The 23,269-nt window shown below is 36.1% G+C and overlaps 1 protein-coding gene across 1 annotated transcript in view; it reads left to right on the forward strand.

The window, feature by feature from the left end:
* EFCAB3 (EF-hand calcium binding domain 3) overlaps nucleotides 1-23,269 on the forward strand; it is a 573,675-nt gene that overhangs the window by 337,125 nt on the left and 213,281 nt on the right. The window contains exons 91-102 of the mRNA XM_049861611.1: nucleotides 3,015-3,068; nucleotides 3,644-3,748; nucleotides 10,793-10,846; nucleotides 11,332-11,436; nucleotides 12,892-12,945; nucleotides 13,740-13,844; nucleotides 14,369-14,422; nucleotides 15,115-15,219; nucleotides 17,837-17,890; nucleotides 18,533-18,637; nucleotides 19,273-19,323; nucleotides 19,970-20,074. Coding sequence (XP_049717568.1) covers nucleotides 3,015-3,068; nucleotides 3,644-3,748; nucleotides 10,793-10,846; nucleotides 11,332-11,436; nucleotides 12,892-12,945; nucleotides 13,740-13,844; nucleotides 14,369-14,422; nucleotides 15,115-15,219; nucleotides 17,837-17,890; nucleotides 18,533-18,637; nucleotides 19,273-19,323; nucleotides 19,970-20,074 — 951 coding nt within the window. The remainder of the gene's footprint in view (nucleotides 1-3,014; nucleotides 3,069-3,643; nucleotides 3,749-10,792; nucleotides 10,847-11,331; nucleotides 11,437-12,891; nucleotides 12,946-13,739; nucleotides 13,845-14,368; nucleotides 14,423-15,114; nucleotides 15,220-17,836; nucleotides 17,891-18,532; nucleotides 18,638-19,272; nucleotides 19,324-19,969; nucleotides 20,075-23,269) is intronic.

A 23,269-nucleotide genomic window follows, 5' to 3' on the forward strand; every position in this document is an offset into this window, starting at 1 on the left:
CATCCCATTATAGTGTTGGTTTTCATCTCTGTAATGGCTAATGATTGTGAGCATCTTTTCATGTGTTTTTGGCTGCTTGAATGTCCTCTTTGGTGAAGTGTCTGTTCATGTCCTTTGCCCATTTTTTAATTGGGGTGTCTTTTTGTTGTTGAGTTGTTGCACTGTATGTCATCCCCCAAGATGTTTTCCCACTCTGTAGGGTCTCTTTTTATTCTTTTGAAAAAATCTTTTGATGGACAAAAGTATTAATTTTTAGGGGATCCCAGTTATCTAATTTGTCTCCTGTTGTTTATGCATTTGTAATTTTGTTTGATAATCTATTTCTAAAGAAAATCTGGTCCCATAGTTTTGTCCCTATATTGTCTTCCAGGAACTTTATAATTTCAGCTTTAACATTTAGGTCTTTGATCCATTTTGAGTTAGTTTTTGTGTTTGAATTCATAATCTAAAAACATTTGATGATTATAAATTGCAAGAAATCTTTTTTTATTACTCCTTTTTTAACAACTTGTTTTTGTTTTATAATGTGATATTTTCTCAAAATTTTCTGAGTATATTAATTGGAGATTTTTGAAGTTTTCTTCTGTTCTACAAATTATCCCTGATTTCCTGTAGAGTCATCTGTTCAGTCTACTCTCCTTGGTCTTTCTAGTTCCACCTCTCCACACATAGACTTTCAGTCAGACTTACAACTCTTAACATTTCAAGCCCATATGTTGCATATGTATACTGTTTGACTCCCAGGCCTAAGTCTTTCGAGGGATCTTCAGGGCAAATTGGCTCAATTTATATTTGTATTTCTTTTTGAGGAACAAAGATGGCAGTTTCCTTCGCTTATCACTGCTTCCCACTTCCAACTTTTGAAATCTACCCACTCTGGTCTCCTTTTCTGTTTTCCATCCCTGTATTATGCCTTTTTAATGCTGTTTCTGTCATCTTAGTGACGTTTCAGGAGGCAGTGGAGATGAGCATGTGCTTGATATGTCAAGTTTCATTTTTGAATGTCTTTCATATATCCCCTTCTTCAGGAAGCCTTCCCTTTAGAACCTACACAACATTAGGTTTCTCAAACTTCTATTTCTATTCCCATCTTTGTTTTTAATGTTATCACGTCCTGTTGGAGTTTGTTTATATGCCATTTTTTGTTACTAGACTTGGAGCTCTGTTGGCTTAGAGAGCGTGCTGTCATCGTCCTTCTGCTGCTGGTACCTCACAGGGTGCCTCGTTATAGTTCCCAATACCATTTCTGTAACCTTCAAATCTGATGAACCTGTGTTGGAGAAACTGGAGCATAGATGCTGCATTTCTCATCACCAATCCAGTGAAGTGAAAAACAGGATGCACTTCTGTGTTGCACTCAGCTTAGGAGCCAACAGTAAGGTTGCTTGACTTCCAGAGTTTTGCTATATTTAGTAATAAAGCTCTTTTGGTTCACACACAACCTGTTTATTCTAGGAGGCATAGGGATGAATTCCAATAGCCACCACCTCACTGATCCTAAAGCTACCATTCCCCTCAGATCTTCATGATCCATTGTTGGATCTGGCTTACCACATCATACTCATTTTTCCTTATCAGTATTATCTTTTCTAGCATCCTTAACTACAAAGAACATACTAGGCATGTCAATAGTGTTTGATGTATATAATCTATAATGTAGTAGACAGGAATCCAAGGGTCTTGCTGAAGAACTTTCTCAGCTCTTTTTCAAATCAGTAGATAACAATTTTATGCATTTGAGGAGCAACATCAACTAATTTTCCTTCTACATGTATTTGAAACCCTGCTCTAAATAAGCCAAGGATTTCTGTTACAATAGCTTTCATATAATATGCCTGTCCCGCGTTCATGAGACTGCACTCTTGAGGACAGAATCTGTATTATTCAATTGCATATCTATTATACCCTGTACCTAAGTATGTTGTTGCTGTTAGGTGCCATCGAGTCAGTTCCGACTCATAGCAACTCCATACGATAGAGTAGAACTGCCCCATACAGTTTCTAAGGAGTGGCTGGTGGATTTGAACTGTCAACCTTTTTTGGCTAGCAGCTGAGCACTTAACCACTATGCTACCAGGGCTCTGTACCTAAATTTGGTACCTAATATTTAGATATTTGGAATGAGTATATAAATGTTTTTCTAAATCAGGCTTGCATTTTTTAGAGTGCCTTTCTCTTACATCCACATATTTCACCTGGATAACTTCTACTATGCTCAGAATATACCTCTGCCAAGAAGTCTTGCTTGACTCCATGGGCTGCATTAGATGTACTTAACTCTCTTCACTACTTTTAGAAGGTTTTATCTACCTCCCAATCTAAATTATGAACTTCTTGAAGGTAGAAAGTACCTTACTCATCTTTCAAAGCATATTCCCTTAGCCAAATATCTAGTACATAGTAGGTTTTCAAAACATATTTAAGAGATGAGTGGGTGGATGGATGGATGGACGGATGGACGGATGGATGATTGAATAAATAGATCAATTAACATTATGTGATTTAAAAAATGATAATTTCCTATGCCATTAATAGTTGTTTAAATTGTAGTGCAATCATGGGAAAAAAAATCATTCCAGATAGACATGATGATTTTAAAAACTTCAGGCAAGAGTATTGGGGAGGACATGGGAGATGAGAAGTTTAGTTACTTCACATTTCCTCGTCTGAACTTCCTAGCTTTGGCAGAAGTGAGAATTAATCAACTTGGCCAGAATCAATCCTCTCCATTATTGTACTTCTAATACAGAATGGCTACCCAAGAACTGGAAAAGAACATGTTTTTTCTGGACCACAGTAGAAAAGAGCATGTTTTTTCTGGACCACACTCTGTCACAGGAACAGAGGGCCTTTTACTATTAGACCATGAATCCCTAAAATCTAGTCATTAAGGGATGATTTACAAAAAATAATGGGGAAAATGGACTTGGGCTAAGATCTGTTTCAAATTTTTTGGATACTCTTTTTTTTCCTGTGTCTGTGACATTGTATTTTTATCATGCCTTACCTTATAGCTACTGGGAAAGTTGATCTGAATAAGTTGATGGATGGAGTAAAAGCTGTCACAGGTAAGCCCTAATTCTTTACACTAACTATTTTAGTGATATTTTCCCATAATTATTTTATTAATTTTAAATAACTTTCCTCTTCTACCCATGTTTACATCTAATTATCCAGAGTTGGATGTTGAATTGTCTACATTTTAAGAATAAATGTTAGCTCCTCTTTGTGAATATAAGTCATTATTCCCTGTAGTATTTTTAAGTAGTGTAACTTCACTATTTCGTGTAACTATAAATTAACACAGCAAATGAGTAAGTAAAGTATTGCTAGAAGTACAAGTACTTTCATAATTTACATAATAAAAAGAATTGCAGAATTTTTTAGCTCAATTATCTAAAAAATTCAAAATGCAAGAAAATTGTATGTTTCATATTTTATTGTGATTTACTAGGAGCAAGGAAATAAATTATCTTTCTTTGACTCTCATTAACTGTGGTGTTGGATGGGCCTCGCCATGCCTTTGTTGTTTATACAACAGTTGAGGTAGATATTAGTAATCACAAATAATTTTTTAAAATATTTTCAAGTCATTAGATAACTCTTAAATTTTCATTTGTTTTTATTTCTGTCATTTTTAAAGGAGACAAATTCAATATTAGAGAAATAAAAAATATTCTGGGAAGTATGGGCATAGAACTCACGGAGAAGGAACATTCAGAGCTGATGAAAAATCTACCTGTTGATGGTGAGCATTTCAAATACAAGTATAACCTCAAGGAAATTTATATCATATTATTATTTGTAAGAACTTTAGTAACTCTCTACTTTTGATAGCCAAGAAAAATTTAAGAGCAAATGGCCCAGATATATCTTAAGAATCATTCCTAACTGTGCCATTTAACTTCCCCCCACCCCCATTTTAAAATCAAAATAGTGCTTATACATGGAAACAATAAAACAGTGCATAGGGTATAAAAGTTCCTGGGTGGTGGAAAGGTTGGAAGTTCAAGTCCACTCTGAGGTGCCTCGAATGATCTAGCAATCTACTTCCAAAAAAGTAGCCGCTGAAAACTCTATGGGTTCTACTCTGACACATATGGGTTTACCACAAGTCAGAGTCAACTCCAGGGCAACTGTTTTTTTTAAGGAAGGCATAAAAAACAATAGTACCTCACCCAAATCCCCCTTTCTCATGTGAGTTCCACTTCCCGGGAAAGGGCGGGGAGAGTTTTTTTGTTTTAATATTTCTGGTGGGTAGCTCTTTATAATTCTAAATAACAGAATTTGAGAAGTTTCCCTGTGTCCCCCAAGGAGGCTGTGAGAGAACATGAAGAAGATGGGGTCTGGAACCAGACAGGCCAGAGTCCAAATCCCAGCTCTCCCATTATTAGCTGTGTGACCTTGGACAAACCCATAAAACAGGGATTATAATGCTGGATAATGCTGAGAATGATATAAGGGAATAGATGGATGGAAGGTCAATGCCAGGCCCTGATGGGCTCCCAATTCATGGTCAAGAACATCACTGTGATTATTACTAATCACTTGGTTAGGCTTTAGGCCTCCCACGTGGCAATGGACATGACCTGAAAATGTTTCTTAGGTAGTAATCATCCTTCATTTAGCTTAATTCTTGGAGCATTATTTTCTTAAGTACCTTTTCCTAGAATTTGTTGTTGTTAGGAAGATAGCCATGTAGTTTCTTCCTCCATGTCACTAATATTATCCAGCTCTTTATTCATCTTGTCTGTTACTTGGAATCTTTTCGTTCTTTTTAGCTGAAAACATTATTTTTGGGGCCATCCTGCTCCTTTTTCTAAATTAGGTTGGTGGGTTCTAGTCTTGCTACACAACTACCATGCTGGTATTTTTTTCTTTGTAGTTTTGGATTAACTATACCATTTCCTTATATCTGACATCTCCCTTTTTCTTGATTTGCATACTTAAGAAGTTTATATGGATGTTAAATTTTCTGATTCCTTAACTGAAAATATTTTTTATTGGTTGCTCATTATTGATTGGTAGAATGGTTAGGTATATAATTCTGAATTGTAAACAATTTTCCCTCGGAGCAATGAAAGCTTTTTCCATTGTTTTCTAGCATTGGTGTTGCTGTTGAAAAATAAATAAATAAATACGCTTTTTTTCCCCAGAGAGTAGAGACTATTTTTTTGATGATCTTTTTTTCTTGTCTCTTTCTAAAAGTTTTGGGATTTTTTCATTATTTTTAATATTTTGAAATTTTTGATATTTTAATGAAAGCTTTTTCCATCGCTTTCTAGCATTGGTGTTGCTGTTGAAAAATAAATAAATAAATAAGCTTTTTTTCCCAGAGAGTAGAGACTATTTTTTTGATGATCTTTTTTTCTTGTCTGTTTCTAAAAGTTTTGGGATTTTTTTCATTATTTTTGATATTTTGCAATTTCATTTTAGTGTGTGCAAATGTTGGTCTTCTTCATAATTCCTAGTATTTCAGGGATATTTAAAGACGTTAAAGCTAGATATCTCTCCTCAACTCAGGTAAATTTTCTTCTATTATATTTTGGATAATATTCTTCCCTACTTTTTCTTCTCTTCACTTTTTTTGGATTTCCTGTTAGTTAGATTTTCTACATCTTTAATTAATCTGTATGTCTATTATCTTTTATCTTATGTGTTCCATCATTTTGTCTTTTGACTCCAAGTTTTAGGAAGGTTACTTAAGTTTATTTTCTATTGATTTTGGTGGAAGAGCTCTTTCATTCCATCCTATTTGGTGTTTACAGTGCCCTGGTTTTTGTTTTGGTTTTTTTGTTTGTTTGACTTTTTTATGTATGTAATCTAGTCAGTAACTCAAGAATACTAGTTTTGTTTTAAAAATTATCTTCTGTTTCCTAAATTATCAATATTTCTTCCAGGCTCAGTAACTCTGTTTATCTGTTGTTGTCTCCCATATGTCTAGTGATCTTTGGCTGTTCATTCACATGTCAGAAAGGGAAATGAAGTTATTTTCCCTAGTCATCTAGTACAGATTTCCTCTGTTTTTCTCTCTCTTGCTGTCCCATGATTAGGACAGCTAATGAAAACTCTATGTATGTGGTTGAGGTTTGTGGCCTGGTAGACTTTACTTCAGGGTAAGTAAGGAAGGAGCCACCAGTTGTCAGAAGGCATTTGTACGGAACCCCAGCACCTATCATAGGAGCCTTATACTTTTAATTTAATTTCTGAATAGATGAGATCCCCAAGTGTTTACTTGGGAGTAAAATGTCTCAACAACTCATGAGAGCAGGGATGTGATAGAGGAAGGAGAATCAACACCAACTTGGCCTGGTTTTCCAGTAGAGAGACTTTCAGTTGAACTCCCTTAAATAGTGCCCCTCTCTCTGTGGAATTCTTTTGAGAAACCTGCATATTTCTCTCCCTTGAAGTTTGTTCCCACACATTTTAGACTGTTACTTTTTTTGTTTGTTTTATCGATGAATAGATTTCTAAATCCTTTCTGAAATTTATGGAAATCTCTTACATATGGCCTACCTCTCATTCTCTTCAAATATGGGGGTTTAGTCTATTATCATTTTATGGAGTTCTTGGGAGGAAGGAAAGCCCTGGTGGTGTACTAGTTAAGTGCTACAGCTGCTAACCAAGAGGTTGGCAGTTCGAACCTGCCAGGCACTCCTTGGAAACTATCAGGTAGTTCTACTCTGTCCTATAGCATTGCTATGAGTTGGCATCAACTCGACGGCAGTGGGTTTGGTTTTGGTTTTTTTTGGGGGGGAGGAAGGAAAGACAAAAACTTTTGGTGAGTCACCATCATGAATCAGAGTTGTCTTTATTTAAATTTTTCATTTTTCAGTATAAGATTTTAACTAGCAGCTACTTACTATGCAAAAGTATATCGTAGGTAAAGACAAGGAAAAATAATAGAGGGGTGCATCAATTTACCCACTCCCAGCTTAACAAATAGAATATTTTAAGTATTTCTGAAATAACTAGAGTGTCTCTCCCAGATTCCTATATCTTTAGTAGGAATTTTATGTTTATCATTTTTTCCTTTTTGTAGTTCTATTAAACATGTATTCTTAAATATTTATTTTTAGTTTTGCATGTTCCTCAAGTTTACATAAATAGAACTATGCATACTGGATCTATGTCTTGCTTTTTTTGGCTTATTATTTCTAGTGATACTCATCCATGTTGATGTTTAGTTTTCATTGCCACATAGTATTTCATTGTAAGAATTTTCATAGTTTATCCATTCTCTTGATGAACACTATGAATATTCACAAACATTTCTCCTTATATATAGACAAGAGTTTCTCTAGGGCAGATGTTGGCAAACGCAGCCCATATGCCAAGTCCAGCTTGCTGCCTGTTTTTATAATAAAATTCATTGAAACACAGACACACTTTCTCATTTAGGTATTGTCTACAGCTTCTTTCCTTCTTCAAAGGCACAGTTGAGTAGTTTTATCAGAATCCTTATGGCCCACAAAGCCTGAAATATTTACTATATGACCCTTGACGGAAAAAGTTTGCCAATCCCTTGTCTAGGATATATACACAAAATAAGAATAGGATTGCTGAGCTGTAGATTATGTACATTTTTTTGTTGTTTTATTAGATAATGGAAATTGTTTTCCTAATTGTTTGAACCAATTTACATTCCCACCAGCAATATATATCAGTCAGGATAGACACTTTATGTTGTGGTAGCAAACAATTCCAAAATCTCTGTGGTATAAAACAACAAAAGTTCATTTCTTGCTCACAGTGCATATCCATTGTGGATCAGCAGGGGCATTCTGCTCATCATAGCATCCATCTCAAATATTTCTGTAGAGTCTAATATTGGCAATTAAATACTCCAAACCAGAAATTTGCACACACAGCTTGTTCGCCACCATTGGTTATAGGGTCACACCCAGCCACAAGGAGGCCAGGCATTACAGTCCTACCATGAGCTTGAAAAAAGGTAAAACCTAGAAACTTGGCAAACAGCACTATTGACTGCTGCAGTAGAATCCTTATTGCTTCAGTTCCTCAATAAAACTTAGTATTGTCCTATTGAGAAAACATTCTGCATCCCACTTTGAAGAGTGGCGTCTGGGGTCTTAAACACCAGCAAGCAGGCATCTAAGATGCATCAGTTGGTCTCAACCCACCTGGATCAAAGGAGAATGAAGAACACCAAGGACACAAGGCGATTACAAGCCCAAGAGACAGAAAGGGCCACGTGAACCAGCGACTACATCATCCTGAGACCAGAAGAACTAGATGGTGCCCAGCTACAACTGATGACTGCCCTGACAGGGAACACAACAGAGAACCCCTGAGGGAGCAGGAGAACAGTGGGATGCAGACCCCAAATTCTCATAAGACCAGACTTAATGGTCTGACTGAGACTGGAAGGACCCCTGTGGTCATGGCCCCCAGACCTTCTGTTGGCTCAGGACAGGAACCATTCCCGAAGCCAACTCTTCAGGCATGGATTGGACTGGACAATGGGTTGGAGAGGGATGCTGGTGAGGAGTGAGCTTCTTGGATCAGGTGGACACTTGAGAGTATGTTGGCATCTCTTGCCTGGAGGGGAGATGAGACGGTAGAGGGAGTTAGAAGCTGACGAAATGGACACAAAAAGAGAGAGGGGAGGGAGAGAGCAGACTGTCTTATTAGGGGGAGAGTAATTGGGAGTGTGTAGCAAGGTGTATATGGGTTTTTGTGTGAGAGACTGACTTGATTTGTAAACTTTCACTTAAAGCACAATAAAGATTACTTAAAAATAAAAATAAAATAAAAACTTGGTGTTGTCAGTTGTTTGCCAATCTAGTAAAAGAGGAATCTTACTAATCTCAGATCACTGATCTTTTCATATGTTTATTCACCATTTGTGTTTCCTCTTTCCTGAAGTATTCATTCACATCTTTTTGCCCAATTTCCTATTGAATTACTTGTATTTTTCTTACCAGTTTGTAAGAGTCCTTTATATTCTCAATTAAGAGGTAAACTAAAAAACCAAACCCATTGCCATCATGTGCTATCCTGACTTACAGCGACCCTATAGGACAGAGTAGAACTGCCCCGTGGGGTTTCCAAAGCTGTAAATCTTTACGGAAGCTGACTGCTGCATCTTTCTCCCGTGGAGCGGCTGGTGGGTTTGAATTGCCAACATTTTGCTTAGCAGCCCAGCATTTAACCACTGCGCCACCAGTGCTCCTTCAATCAAGAGGTGGACAAACTTTTTCTATAAAAGGCTAGATACTAGATATCTTAGGCTTTACGGTCTTTCACTAAGTCCATGGGTGGTGCAAAAGATTAACTGCTTGACTACTAGCCAAAAGGTTGGTGGTTCAAAACCAGCCAGTAGCACCATGCGAGCCAGGTCTGGCGATCTGCTTCTTAAGAGTTACAGCCATTGAAAGCTCTATGGAGCAGTTCTACTCTGCACACATGGAGTCGCTATGAGTCAGAAATGACTTGAGGGCAACTGACAACAACATCAGCATGGTCTCTCACAGCTACTCAACTCTTCCTCTGTAGAGTGAAAGCAACCATAGTTAATATATAAACAAGTAAGTTTGACTGTGGTCTTAGGTTAGGTTCTCTAGAGAAGCAAAACCAGTGAGCACCTATATGTAGAGAGAGAGAGAAAGATATATATCAAGGAAATGGCCCACACAGTTATAGAGGCTGGAAAGTTCCAAATCCGTGGGTTAAGCGGGTGGCTTCCCCGACCTCACATAACAGCAGGGGCTGGCAAACCCAAGATCCAGACCATGGAGGCTGATGTATCTCAAGACTGGCAGGTAAGCTGCTAGCTCAAACCCCCGAAACCGGAGATGAGATGAACAGGAGACAGCTACAAGATCCAGGGCGAGCAAAAGCCAGCAAGCTTTGCCAGAAAGTCCACCTATATAGAATGCAGGCCACATCCCCAAGGAAACTTCCTTTCAACTGATTGGCTGCTCACAGCAGATTCCATTATGGATGTGATCACATTATATCAGATCTCATTATGGAGGTGATTGCATCTTTATATAACTGCCAAACCACTAAGAATCATGGCCCAGCCAAGTTGACACACAACCTTAACCATCACAACTGTATTCCAATACAACTTTATTTACAAATGTAAGCAGCTGATCAGTGTCTCCGTGATCACTACAATGAGCTGACCTCTATTCTAGATACAAATTTTTTGTTGGTTATATGTGTTTAAGTGTATTTTATCAATTTATTGCATGGCTACACTTTCTTTATAATGAAGAAATGTACTTAAAATTTAAGCAAATTTCTTTTGTGTGTGTGTGTGTCTCTACTCTGAGGTCATAAAGACATTCTCTCATATTTTATTCCAAAAATTTTAAAGTTTGCCTTGCACAATTAAGTCTTCAACCTACATTAATATCAATTATTTTTTAATATGGGAATCAACTGCCTGTTCAATCAAAAATGCCGTCCTCGAAACTCAAAAGCCCATTTTTATCCCTGATTCTACTAAGACATTTAATTATGGGAAATGAGAGTGAGAGAAAAAGAAAAGGATGTGAGTGTAATAAAGGGAGAAATGAAAATAGAGATGAAGGTGTTTCAGCATGGAAAAGAGCTAATATAATAGTTCATTGCCTTGAATGCCAAAGATTGGGAAGTCTGGCTGGCTACATTAGCCATATTGCCCCGATCCATGTTTTTGTCCTTACTTTATAGTAAATTAGAAAACCCAGAGTCTCTCTGAAATGATGGCTTTTGTACTACCTTAGTGACTTTCTAAATCATATCTCTTTGACCTGAATTGTGGTTTTTCTTTTTACAGTTGATGAAAATTTCTATCAGAATAGATTAATGGATGGTGTGAAGTCTCTTAAAGGTGAGTGAAAAGCATAGTGAAAGACAACTGAGCATGATATAAACATGTTTTCCATTTACAACATCTTTTAGTCATTGAATTGTCAATTCTTCTATCCTTCATATGTGTTGATACCATATTTTTGCCTCATTTATAGATCTGCCCACATTTTAGCAGATAATCTGTCAGGAGCACGACAAATTCACTTGAATGATTAGTTAAGAAAAATACTCAGTTTACTAGTCAGAAGCATTATAGATTTTTCTGTTGTAATTCCCTAGTCAGATATGCAGTATATTAAAACTTTTCTATAAAAGGCTGGTTCCTAAAAATAAATTCAGCAGAAGTGGTTTCACCTTCTCTGTATGTGGACCCTTTTTTGTACTTTTGATTTGAACTCAATGGGTCTTGATTCTTATACTGAAAAAAACTATAATATCCAAAAAGTAATCTTATTTGGCACATTTTGAATTATTAAATTTTGTTTATATACTTTTTCCCCTAAGGAGGGAAAGTTGATGTCAGTAAACTGGACACAGTACTGAGAAACATGGGAATGAAAATCTCAGAAATGGAGCTTAAAGATATGAAAAAGCATCTACCAGTGGATGGTGAGTGTTTAAAATATTAGTGAGCCCCCAAGAATTGGGTTTTTGTTTAAGAACTTCTACAAGTTTATTTGGTAACAAAAATATATTTAGAGAGTTTTAGAGAAGAACCCAGATTAAAAGCAAGAATATTTTTAAAATATTGTGTATATATATATATATAAAAAAAAAGTATTGGGAAAAACAGGCACAGTTTTAGAAATCTGACAACAAAGCGAACATTTCTTAGCTATTTTGTTGTCCTAAAACATAAAAAACTTTAATTCAGGAAAATGGAATGGTTAGTGAGTTAATTTTGAGTCTGTAAGTTATTCCTATCATTGATTGATGATATTGATACCTTGTTAAAAAATATTGTGTGAAAAATAACTCAAGGAACATGCAAGAGAGTGTAGAATAATATGTGATGTATGTGGTTGAAGTTTAAGTATACATGCGTGGGAATTACACACTCCAGACTCAGGATAATGGTTATCTCTGGTGAGGGAGGGAAGGACACATGGGAGGGAAGGAGGAAGAGAGGGAGCAAGATTAGGAAGGGACACCAAGGGACCACTAACTTTTTTCAAATGTTTTATTTCCTTAAAAACATCTGAATCAAATATGGCAAAACGTTCATTTATGTGAGCCCTGGGTGTTTGGTACACAACCATCAATTATATTATTTGTTATACTTTTCCATATGTTTGGAAAATGTCATCATAAAAAAAACATTTAAAATTATTAAATATGATAATGCATTAAAAGTTGCTAGCTTGTTAACTAACACACAAAATATAATGCAAGAGAAACAAGTAACATTAGTTGACTCTAAGAAGAACAGAGTCACTGGGCAACGGGGTATGAAGGAGATTTTTCACAGTATGCCACTTTATAACATTTGATTTTTGAACTTTGTTTAAATATATAATCTATTCCAAAAATAAATGACATTTAAAATAAAATAAAAATGTTATGTGATAAACATGTAATATTTTCTCCCCTGCGTAATGGCCATGCCCGCCACTATGGCAAAGATATTCTCAAAATGACTTATAATTTACACGTGTAATGCAAATAAACAAAATACATTCGTCTCCTTGTCCGTGGAAGTAGTGAATGTGCATTAATTATATATGGAGCGATTTCTAATATTGAGGCAGAGATACATAGCCTGGATGTCTCCTATGTCCTCTCCAAGAGATTTGTCCATTACAGTGAGCCCTTCTGACCTATAAGGCAATTCACTTTGAATTTTGTCCTGTCACTTGCTGTTATAGGTTTTGATTATTTTTAGTAAAAGAGGATACCAAAGATACATTGTTGAAGAATTGTATTTATTATGTTTAAGACGTTCTCCTAGTTCATACTCATGAAGTGGTTGAAATAGGTAAAGAGATTGTTTAATTCCTTTGGCATGTTTCATAGTTTCTGAGTCTTAGTATCATGTCCATGTGTGACGTGCATGTTTTCTTGCAGTTAATGGGAAAGTTGATATGAGAAAGATGGTGGATGGAATGAAAGCTTTTACAGGTGGGTGAGATTAGTATAAAACTGAAACCCTCATTCTGTGTTAGGTTTTAAAATGCTATTTTTCCATTATTATATCACTGGCTTTTAAACTCTGGATTTTTACTTCTTTCTGAAGAAATATTAGTTTCTGATACCATACCATTTGTTACCAGATTTTAAAGATTTTAACAGTAAAGCTTTGTGTTTTATCTTGAAACCAGTTACATTGTCTCTAGAGGTCTTTTACCAATGTTTTGCTGTGTTACATAAATATCTAGAACATAGAAAATCACAGTAAACAGCAAGATAGAATTTAGGAGGTTCAAAATGTTATTGTGACTGTGAAGAGCAGATCATATAATTTTAGATCAAAAGAGTAATACTTATAGAACTTTCTGGCTGAATATTTTGAATTATCTGTTTTCCTCATTCATTGATAATTATGAAAACAAATTTTTTCTGCTAATCTGTCAGATATTAAATATTAGAAAACCTTCGTTTTACTAATAAGGAAGAGTGTCTTTTTATGTCTCCCCCATTGATGTTGTATTCCAAAAAAACCCATTGCCGTTGAGTAGATTCCAATTCATAGCCACCCTGTAGGATAGAGTAGAACTGCCCCCATAGGGTTTCCAAGAAGTGGCTGGTGGATTAGAACTGCCAGCCTTTTGCTTAGCAGCCAAGCTTTTAACCACTGCACCACCATACTTAGGCATTACTATAACCTGGAACTTTGTTCAATTTGTGCGTGATGCCTTACAGGTGTGAATAAGTATTTTGTTTTCCTAATAGTCAACATTCCCATCTTTTCAAAGGAGAAAAGATCGATGTCAATGATCTCCAAAACACTCTAGAAAGTATGGGGATTGAGCTCAGAGAAGAGGAATCCTTAAATCTGAAGAAAACCCTGCCAGTTGATGGTGAGAGACACACAGATCCCACTAAGGCTTTCCAAGGAACCTGATTTAGCTAGAGGTTTTAAAACTTTCCCACTTGATTTCCTCTGGAAATTATTGGAAAGAGTAAATCAGCTAGACGTTCTATCAAGGACTAAGCAAAAGTCTTTGTTTTATCATGAATATAAAAATATGGAGGAAAGTAAGAGAGTATGAGAAACTAATTAGAAAGAAAAAGTCAGAGGAAGAAAAAGAGCATGTGTTTCAGTAGTGTAGAAGTTTACAAAATATTTCTGCATATTTTTCCATGAAAGAGAACCACTAACAGTGGCTTCACGTGCAAGAGATTGTGTAGGCTTATCACATAGAAAAAGTTTTCCATTCTAAGCTTTATTTTCATTTAAGAATGATATAAGAGATATCTAAGGCAAATAATGTTTTCTTAAAACTCAATGTAAAAAAAAAAAAACCTCAATATAATCATGATATATGTACTGTTTTCTTTGATAATATTTTCCCTATGACATGAATTATGCCTTTTATTATAGATTCTGGGATGGTATTTCAGAAGAGATTGTTGGATGGAGTGAAGTCTCTCAAAGGTGAATGAGAAGGTTGATGAGAAGGCAGACAATCTCAAAACACCATGGTTTAAATTAATATATATATCCTTAAATTCAGAATTCTGTTTCCTATTTATAGATTTTTCCTTATTTATGTTTTTATTTTCAGTATATCTATAGTTTTACCAGCTAGTGTCCTGTGTATATCTTTGCAGAAAGCCCAACATTTTTGGAATTTTCCAAATTTTATTCCAAAAGAATCAGTTGAGATATTGGAATTTCATTAAAAAAAAAAAAAAATGAAAGGAAGGATTGAAAGGTTTTTTGGTTTTGTTTTGGTTTTAATTTGGTCAACAGCAGCAGGAATAATTAATATGAAAGTTCAGGAAACAAAAATAGGCCTTAGTGTTCAGAAGTATGAACTCATGAAGTTGAGTTATTCAATTCTATTAAGCATTTCTGCTGTGAGCTTGACCCAGCAATAAGGTTTAGACCTACAGACTCTGATTCTAATTCTCCTGTTAACTTGATCTGTTATCCTTGGGCAAGTAAATTGTAATTTTGGTATTCAAATTGCAAATTGAAATAATAATGCAAAAATGTGAACCATTTTCCTTTTAATATTAGTACATGCTCATTAAATACAATAATAATATATAGTCATTTAAATAATATTTGTTGTTTTGAAATGATTGACTTTTTCTCATATTCTTGACTTGTGTCTTTCAAAGGAGGAAAGGTTAATGTCAATAGCATAGATACCACTCTGGAAAATATGGGGATCAAACTCACAGAACCAGAGCTTCGAAGTCTAACAGAAAGCCTACTGGTTAAGGGTAAGTATTATAGATACTGCTGTAAAAGGCATAACTACTGAGACAGTAAAAAAGTCAGTGGTTCCCAGGGGTTCGGGACTGGGGGGAGGAGGGTGAATAGGTGGAACACAGAGCATTTTTAGGCCAATTGAAACTATTCTGTATGATACCATAGTGATGGATACATGGCATTTTATGCATTTGGCAAAACCCATAGGACTGTACTACACAAAGAGTGAACCCTAATGTAAACTGTGGACTTTAGTTAATAATAATGTATTAATATTAGTTCATCAGTTGTTCTAAATGTACCATAAGTGTGCAAGATGTTAATAATAGGGGATACAAGGGGGGGTATATAGGAACTCCGTACATTCTGCTCAATTTTTCTGAAAATCTAAAAAAAAGTATTAATTAAAAAATTAGTTAAATAATTTTTTGAAAAAGCAGTACTGGAGCCAGCTTCTAAGAAATGCCACATCACAAGATGAATTGATAGCACAGAGGACAATATTTTCCCAACAAAGACATCAATGATTTTGAGTTAAACAGTAATTCAAAAGAATTGGACTCTAAATATGAAGTTATAGTAATTGCCAGTTCATTTCACATATTTTAATGTATGCATGAGTGATATTTTTAAAATCTGTTTAACTCTAAAAGAGCCCTTTCGATCAATATAAAATAAACATTCCAAATGAAAAGAAAATGAAAGCATTTATCAAGCAAATTTTCAGGCTCAAATGATTTTTATATTTTCCTTATTATAATTTAGAATCTATCTTTTGCAATAGGACACATGTATCATTACATTACCTTGCTTATAACTAACAGTAGTCATAGCTTTCTAATTCATTTATATGGGAAAAGGTAACTATTACATGGTGAGTGTTGGAAGACTTCAAGCTTGTAAGGTGAAATTTAATCAAAAGTCTTCCATAACAGTACCCATTCTCTAAACCGTATTTGTAATAATTACTCAGCGTATCAGTTTTTCTAAACTCTGAACTGCTTGAAGGGGAAAGCATGCCTTAGTTATCTTTGCACCCTTGAGGCCCAGCATACTGTCATCCTTCATGGAAATGGCTTCTCCCTGGCAACTTTGCAAGTCTCGATATAGGCCACATAGGCAAGGCTCAACTAGAGTCTGATCTGAGACTTAAGGAATGCCTTGTGATTCCTTCAAGAACAGAGGAGATAAGCAGCCTTCTGAGGACTTGCCACCAAGCAGTTTTTCATCTTCCTCCCTTGCAGGAAACTGACAAGGTTGTTTCTCATTCATCTCCCTAGTTTCAGTGAACACAAGACTTCACACCTCTTTCCCCTAGGGTACAGCTGCAGGTGTCTGGATAAGTCTAAAGTGCTTGGTTATAGTTTAAATGGAGTTCCTCAGTGCAGAGCAGCCCACCACATGTGTCACCTATCATCTGGCCCTGGTTCAGTATCGTCCTGGGGGACTAGAGAGGCAGGGATATGACACCATGCTGATCTTGCTTTCTCTCTCTGTGTAAGTAGTAAACTCTCTGGATCTATTTCGGCTCATAGTCTCCTTACCAGCCAAGTGTCACAAGCTAGCCTGGCAACTCCAGTAGTAATCCTTGTGACACTGTAAATCACCACACCACTGCTTAGGGACTGCTTGACCATTTGACAGTAACTAATACTTGATGACCAAATAAATAAAAGTAAGAAAATAAGAAAAATTTGCCATTGATGAGGTAACATGAAGAGTCTTTAAGCAGATGCTTCAAAGATATACCAGTCATGTGCCACTAACCATTCCAACAAGATCATAGTAATCAAAAAGACAAAAAAAATGTATGTATATATGTATATAAACCAAAACCAAAAACCAAACCTGTTGTCATCAATTTGATTCTGACTCATGGCGACCCTATAGGACAAGGTAGAACTGCCTCATAGGGTTTCCAAGGAGAGGCTGGTGGATTCGAACTGCTGACCTTTTGGTTAGCAGCCAAGCTCTTAACTACTATGCCACCAGGGATATATATATATATATATATATATATATAAACATACATGCACACATACATACCTGTGTATATGAAAGATTAGTAAAAGTATTATCATTTACTGTTTTATTTTTATCATGATAGGTAGGCTTCATTGCTATACCATAATTAAGGGGAGATGGTCGTAGAGTATGACCAGAATCAATACTGTTTTCTCTCGTGTTTATAAAGCAAGGTGACTGTCAACAACTAGAAAGAGTATAGTGTCTCTGAGTAAACTCCATCATCCAGGGCAGATTTGGGGAATGTCTCTGTGAAGGGCCATATAGTAAATATTTTAGGGTATAGCAGACCAGATGGCTCTGTCATAACTACTCAATTCTGCTGTTGTAGCACAAAATCAGCCAGACAATACACAAATGAATGAGCTTGGCTGAGGCCCAGTAAAACTTTATTTATAGATTTGGCCATTGTTTGCCAATCCTTAAACTATGAGATAGAGAACATCTTACTATTATAGAATCCCTGAAATCCAGGATTTGTAAATTGAAGGTTGACAAAGGGCACAGTAGGAAAAAGTGGGCTTTTACACTATAGGGGCTTCATACTTCATTCTTCTGAGTTTGCATCATTTTATGATTCTTATTTTTACATTTTCTTTATAGCTAATGGGAAGATTGATCTTGATAAACTGATGGATGGATTGAAAACTCTTATGGGTGAGAATACAAATCTAAGAGTACAAATTTTTCTCAAAAATATATTTTAAAGAATTTTTTATTTCCTTGTTTATCATTCTACCTTTTGCTTGATAAAGTATTTTTTATCTAACTTCTTAGAGTTAGGCTTTGGATTATCTATGTTTTAGTCATAAAATTTCAGTTCTATGTCTTGTTTGCAAGTTCTTTGTTTTTTGGATTTGATGTTAATGTATCACCATTTGTTCCATATTAGAGGGAAAAACAAAATTCTAGATTAAAACAATGAATGGTAAAGCTTTGGTAAAGATATAAATGATTTTTTTTATTATTTAAAGATGATCAGAAACTGTCTGATCTGTTGACAGAATTATCTGGATCATTCATCTATAAAAATCCTAGCTCACTAGGGAATTATACGGCCCTCCTTTTTTTGTGTGTTGATAGCGCATTTTGTTGTAACTGTGTTGTCTGACCTTTATGAGTCATTTTACTAGAGTTTAGGAAAGGGATATATTTACATGAATGTTATTGATGGTATATTTAGACATGTCATGCTATCGAGCAATGAAATTAATTTTAACAGGTTGATGTAATTTTTTTCACATTTGGAATTAGATCATTTTTTAAATTCTCATCTGTTTCCATTTTATGCTTTTGAAGGAGGGCAGATTTATGACAGTGATGTGAAAAATGTTCTGAAAAACATGGGGATAGAACTCACAGAAAAAGAGTGCTCGAAGCTCCTGCAAAATCTGCCAATAGATGGTGAGAATTTCAGCTGTTAGTATAGCGTTTAAGGAAACAGTATTGTGCTTATCTGAAAAGCTTTAAAATTATTTCTATTTCATCATGGAAGAAAAAATGTGTATCTAGGACTATTGAGCATGACCCTCTTCTGCCTTAAGAAGTTCTATCTCTTTTACCCACCCAAAAACCCACTGCCGTTGAGTAGATTCCGACTCATAACGACCCTATAGGACAGAGTATAGGAATTAACGAATATAGCTATCATCAATACTGCCATCAGGGGAAAAAAATTCATATTGTAACTTTTGATTCCACTGAGAGGCCAGAAATTAATCTGTGATTATGAGAAACAGAAAGAGGGGAGAATGTACTACAAGTGAAGGAATAGATCAATGAAAAAGAGAAATGGAAACAAAATATATTTGTTTCAGCATGGGAGTTGGTAGTAACTGGCCCTCTTGCCCATGAGTAGGTGGTGCGTCTGTGTTACAAACCTTCTCAATTCTGTTATTTTATTATCTTTTATCTTAGAGTAAATTGTACATTTTCTAGTACATATAATCAAATATATCTTTTTTAAAATTCTAGCTATTATCTTCGGAGATCTCCACTTAATTTATCTGTGACCTAATTTGTGCTATTTCTTATAACAGATGGAAAGATCTATCAAACTAGGCTGATGGATGGTGTGAAGTCTTTTAAAAGTGAGTGAGAAATGAAATGCAGGTGGATCTGAGATCTTTCAAGTTTGGCATTTGTACTATTCCCTAGTCATTAAATTGTTAATACTGTCATTGGTCATACAGATTTTATACTCATTCCTTCCATAGAACTGTCTGTAATTTACTACTTTATCTTCATATCTCTTGGGTACAAGTCCCATATTCTTTGCAAATTATTTTGAACTTAGGGGAAAAAATATAAATGAAAAATGTAAAACAAAACCAGAAAACAATGCAATGATTGAGTTATTCAAGGAATTTGTTCATTAGTAGAAATTATCTAAAGATTCAATTAACAAAAACAAGCTACATTTATTGCCCCCCCAAAATTGGACTTGTCATCTCCACTATTGAATTGACTATGCAGTTATTCTACCCCCTTTAAAACTTGAAGCCATGTAGATGACTCTTTGAGACCAAGATGATATGAAGAGGTTTCAATTACTAAGTCTGTTACTGATTCTGTAATTTTTACTATATTTATGGAACCTCGGGCTTCAGACCTTATGCTGAAAATGATAATCATAATACATAGAAATTAATAGTTTTCTGACTTTTTGGAGTCCTCAAATTTTGCTTATATATATATATATATAAAATATATATATATATATGTCTCTTTCTCAAGGAGGGACTGTTGATGTCAATAAACTGAACACAGTTCTGGGAAACATGGGCATGAGCCTCACAGAAAAGGAGCTTAAAGATCTGACGCAGAATTTGACAGTGGATGGTAAGCATTAAAACATTACTGAGCTCCTCGGGAAGACAGGAACTTGTGGGATTTTGTATAAAAAACCCTGAGTATGATTATTTAGAATCAGGAACTATTTAGAAAAGCTCACAGGGAAAAGAAGAGACTTAAAGTAAGAATCAATCCTTCCTTTAGTCATTTTCATCAACTTCATGACAGCAGTTTTTTCCACCATGGAGGCTAAGTCCCAGAAAATCCCTAGGACCCACAGGCAGGGCTGGGAAAAAGAATAAGCAGAAAATGAAGAGGGCAGTGAGCTGAGATGGAAATAAAATGGAATGAGAAAGAGAAAGAATAAATTATAAAAAAAAAAAAGTGGAAAATTATTAAAATGCCACCAAGAATTAAATAAACAGTGATGGTCATATTTCTACCACCCATTTGAAATTGAAAGTTAAAAGGTGATAGGGAGCGACGAATATGACTCTTCCTTCAGTATAGATGGAAGCTACCACAGTCGGGAGACCACTGTGGGAATTCTAGGAAGCATGTCATGTGTCTCCTACTCTAGAAACTTTAGGTTTCCCATATTCCTAGGCAAGTCTCCATGATTCAAGGCTAATGCTCAGGGACTTTAAATCCCACTTGAAAGATGGAAACAATGAGGCCTTTTCAACTTCCTTGTTCATTTTTCAGTACATACACTGATGAAGAACGTTATGTGGTTTTTGTTGGCATGTTTTCTTTGTAGCTTACTATTTGTCTGATCCCAGGAAACAGACTGTATGGCAGAAATTTGTATGCAGGAGTTTTGTTGGAGAATGCTCTCAGGACAGTACTTGTCAGAGAAAAGGGAAGCAGAATTGGACAGAAGAAGCAGCTGAACTGCAGTGCAATTGCAACTGAAGCTTCAGCTGATCTTACAGGGGCTTGGCCTTTGTTCCCCAGATCAACCAGTCATTGTATGAAAGCTGCTGTCCAAGAGGGGAAATTGTCAATTTTAGGCAAGGCAGCTCCTTTCAGGAGAGGGTAATTCCCAGAGACAAAACTGTTGTCCGTAAGTGCCCTAGAGTTGGTTCCGACTCATAGTGACCCCATGCACAACAGAACGAAACACTGCCCAGTCCTGTGGCATCCTTACAATCGTTGTTATGCTTAAGCTCATTTTTGCAGCCACTGTGTCAATCCACCTCCTTGAAGGTCTTCCTCTTTTCTGCTGACCCTGTACTTTGCCAAGGATGATGTCCTTCTCCAGGGACTGATCCCTCCTAACAACATGTCCAAAGTATGTAAGACACAGCCTCGCCATCCTTGCTTCTAGGGGAGCATTCTGGTTGTACATCTTCGAAGACAGATTTGTTCATTCTTTTGGCAGTCCATGGTATATTCAATATTTTTCGCCAACACCACAATTCAAAGACGTCAGTTCTTCTTCGGTCTTCCTTATTCATTGTCCAGCTTTCACATGCATATGATGTGATTGAAAATACCATGGCTTGGGTCAGGCACACCTTAATCTTCAAGGTGACATCCCTGCTTTTCAACACTTTAAAGAGATCCTTTGCAGCAGATTTATCCAATGCAGTGCATCTTTTGATTTCTTAACTGCTGCTTCCATGGCTGTTGATTGTGGATCCAAGTAAAATGAAATCCTTGACAACTTCAGACTTTTCTCTGTTTTCTTCTAAAAATGAGCAGTGAACAATTAGCAGTCAGCACTTCTGGATGTAGGTTGCCAGCCAGGCCTTTCTTCTGAGGTGCCTCTGGGTGGGCTCAAACCTCCAAACTTTCGGTTAGCAGCAAAGCATTTGCACCACAAGGACTCCTCCAGGGACCACACCCCTGTTTTCCTTCTGTCTTGCTCATTGCTCCACCTTTGTCTCCTTTCCTAATTATTTCTTACCTCCCAAACATCTCATTATTGAAATACTCCATGAGTCAGTCTTTGGACCTCTTCTCTGTCTACACTCACTTCCTTGGTGATCTCAAACACCTTCAGAACTTTAAATGCTGTCTTTATATGGACAGATCCCAGTTTATGTATATCTCTGGTCTGGACCTCTATTCTGAATTCCAGAACCACATATTAACTGCCTTTATGGATGTCTAATAGGATCCAAAATTTTACATGCGTAAAACAAAACGTCTAATCTTTGCACCAGACCTGCTCTCTTCCCTCAGACGTTTCCATATCAGTAAATGTCAACTCCATTCATCCCAATGCTTTGGCCAAAAAACCTGGGCATCATCCTGACTTCTTTCTTTTTCTCACACCCAATATCTAATCATTTGCTTTCCTTTTAGAATATATCCAGAATAGACACTTCTCACCACCTCCAACACTCCTTCCCTTGTCCAAGCCATGATAGCACTTCTGGATTATTTCGGTAGCTTTCTAACTAGTTGCCCTGCTTTCTAGTCATTCCTCCACGTAATATCCAGAGTCACCTTGTTAAAATATAAATCAAATCATGGAATTCCTCCACTCAAAACATGCAACAGCTTCCCATATTTCTCAGGGTAAAAGTCAGAGTCCATGACCTAGTAGCCTTATATTATCTGCTCAACCCTCTGATTTTCTTTTCCTACTACTTTCCCCTAGTTCAGTCCATTTTGGACACAGTGACCTCCAGACACACAAACCAAACATACTTCCATCTCAAGCCTTTTTCTACCTGAAACACCCTTCTTCAAGATGTCTACCTGGCTCTCTCCCTCACCTTTAAGGCTACTCAAATGGTGCCTCTGTGAGACCTTTCATAACTTCCCTATTTAAATTGCAGCAACCCCACCCACAGCATTTTCTATCCATTTCTCACTAGCACTTACCACCTTTAAATATACTATGTATTTTTTTCACTTCACTGAACGTTGTTATATTATTGGTGTTGAAAACAGTGGCAAGCACATAGTAGTTAGTACATATTCATTGCATTAAATTAAATCTGCTGAGCTTCTACAGTATACAGAGTCCATTGCTAAGCAATACAGTCTGGTAGATTGTTCTCAAAATGATTTTTAATTTAAACATATGATACAAAGCAGTAAATAATTTAAGTAACTATGAAAATGCTAGGAATAAATTATGTATAGATTGAGTGTATGATTGGGCAGATAAACTCCAAAATCCAGTTGAAACACTGGTATATGATATGAACCCCTTTTGTGTCCTGTCCATTAGCATCTTAAATAGAAGAGTGTACTCCAAGGTACCCTAGCAAGGACACTAGCTCC

Source organism: Elephas maximus, chromosome 19 (genome assembly GCF_024166365.1).
Source record: "Elephas maximus indicus isolate mEleMax1 chromosome 19, mEleMax1 primary haplotype, whole genome shotgun sequence".
NCBI lineage: Eukaryota > Metazoa > Chordata > Mammalia > Proboscidea > Elephantidae > Elephas > Elephas maximus.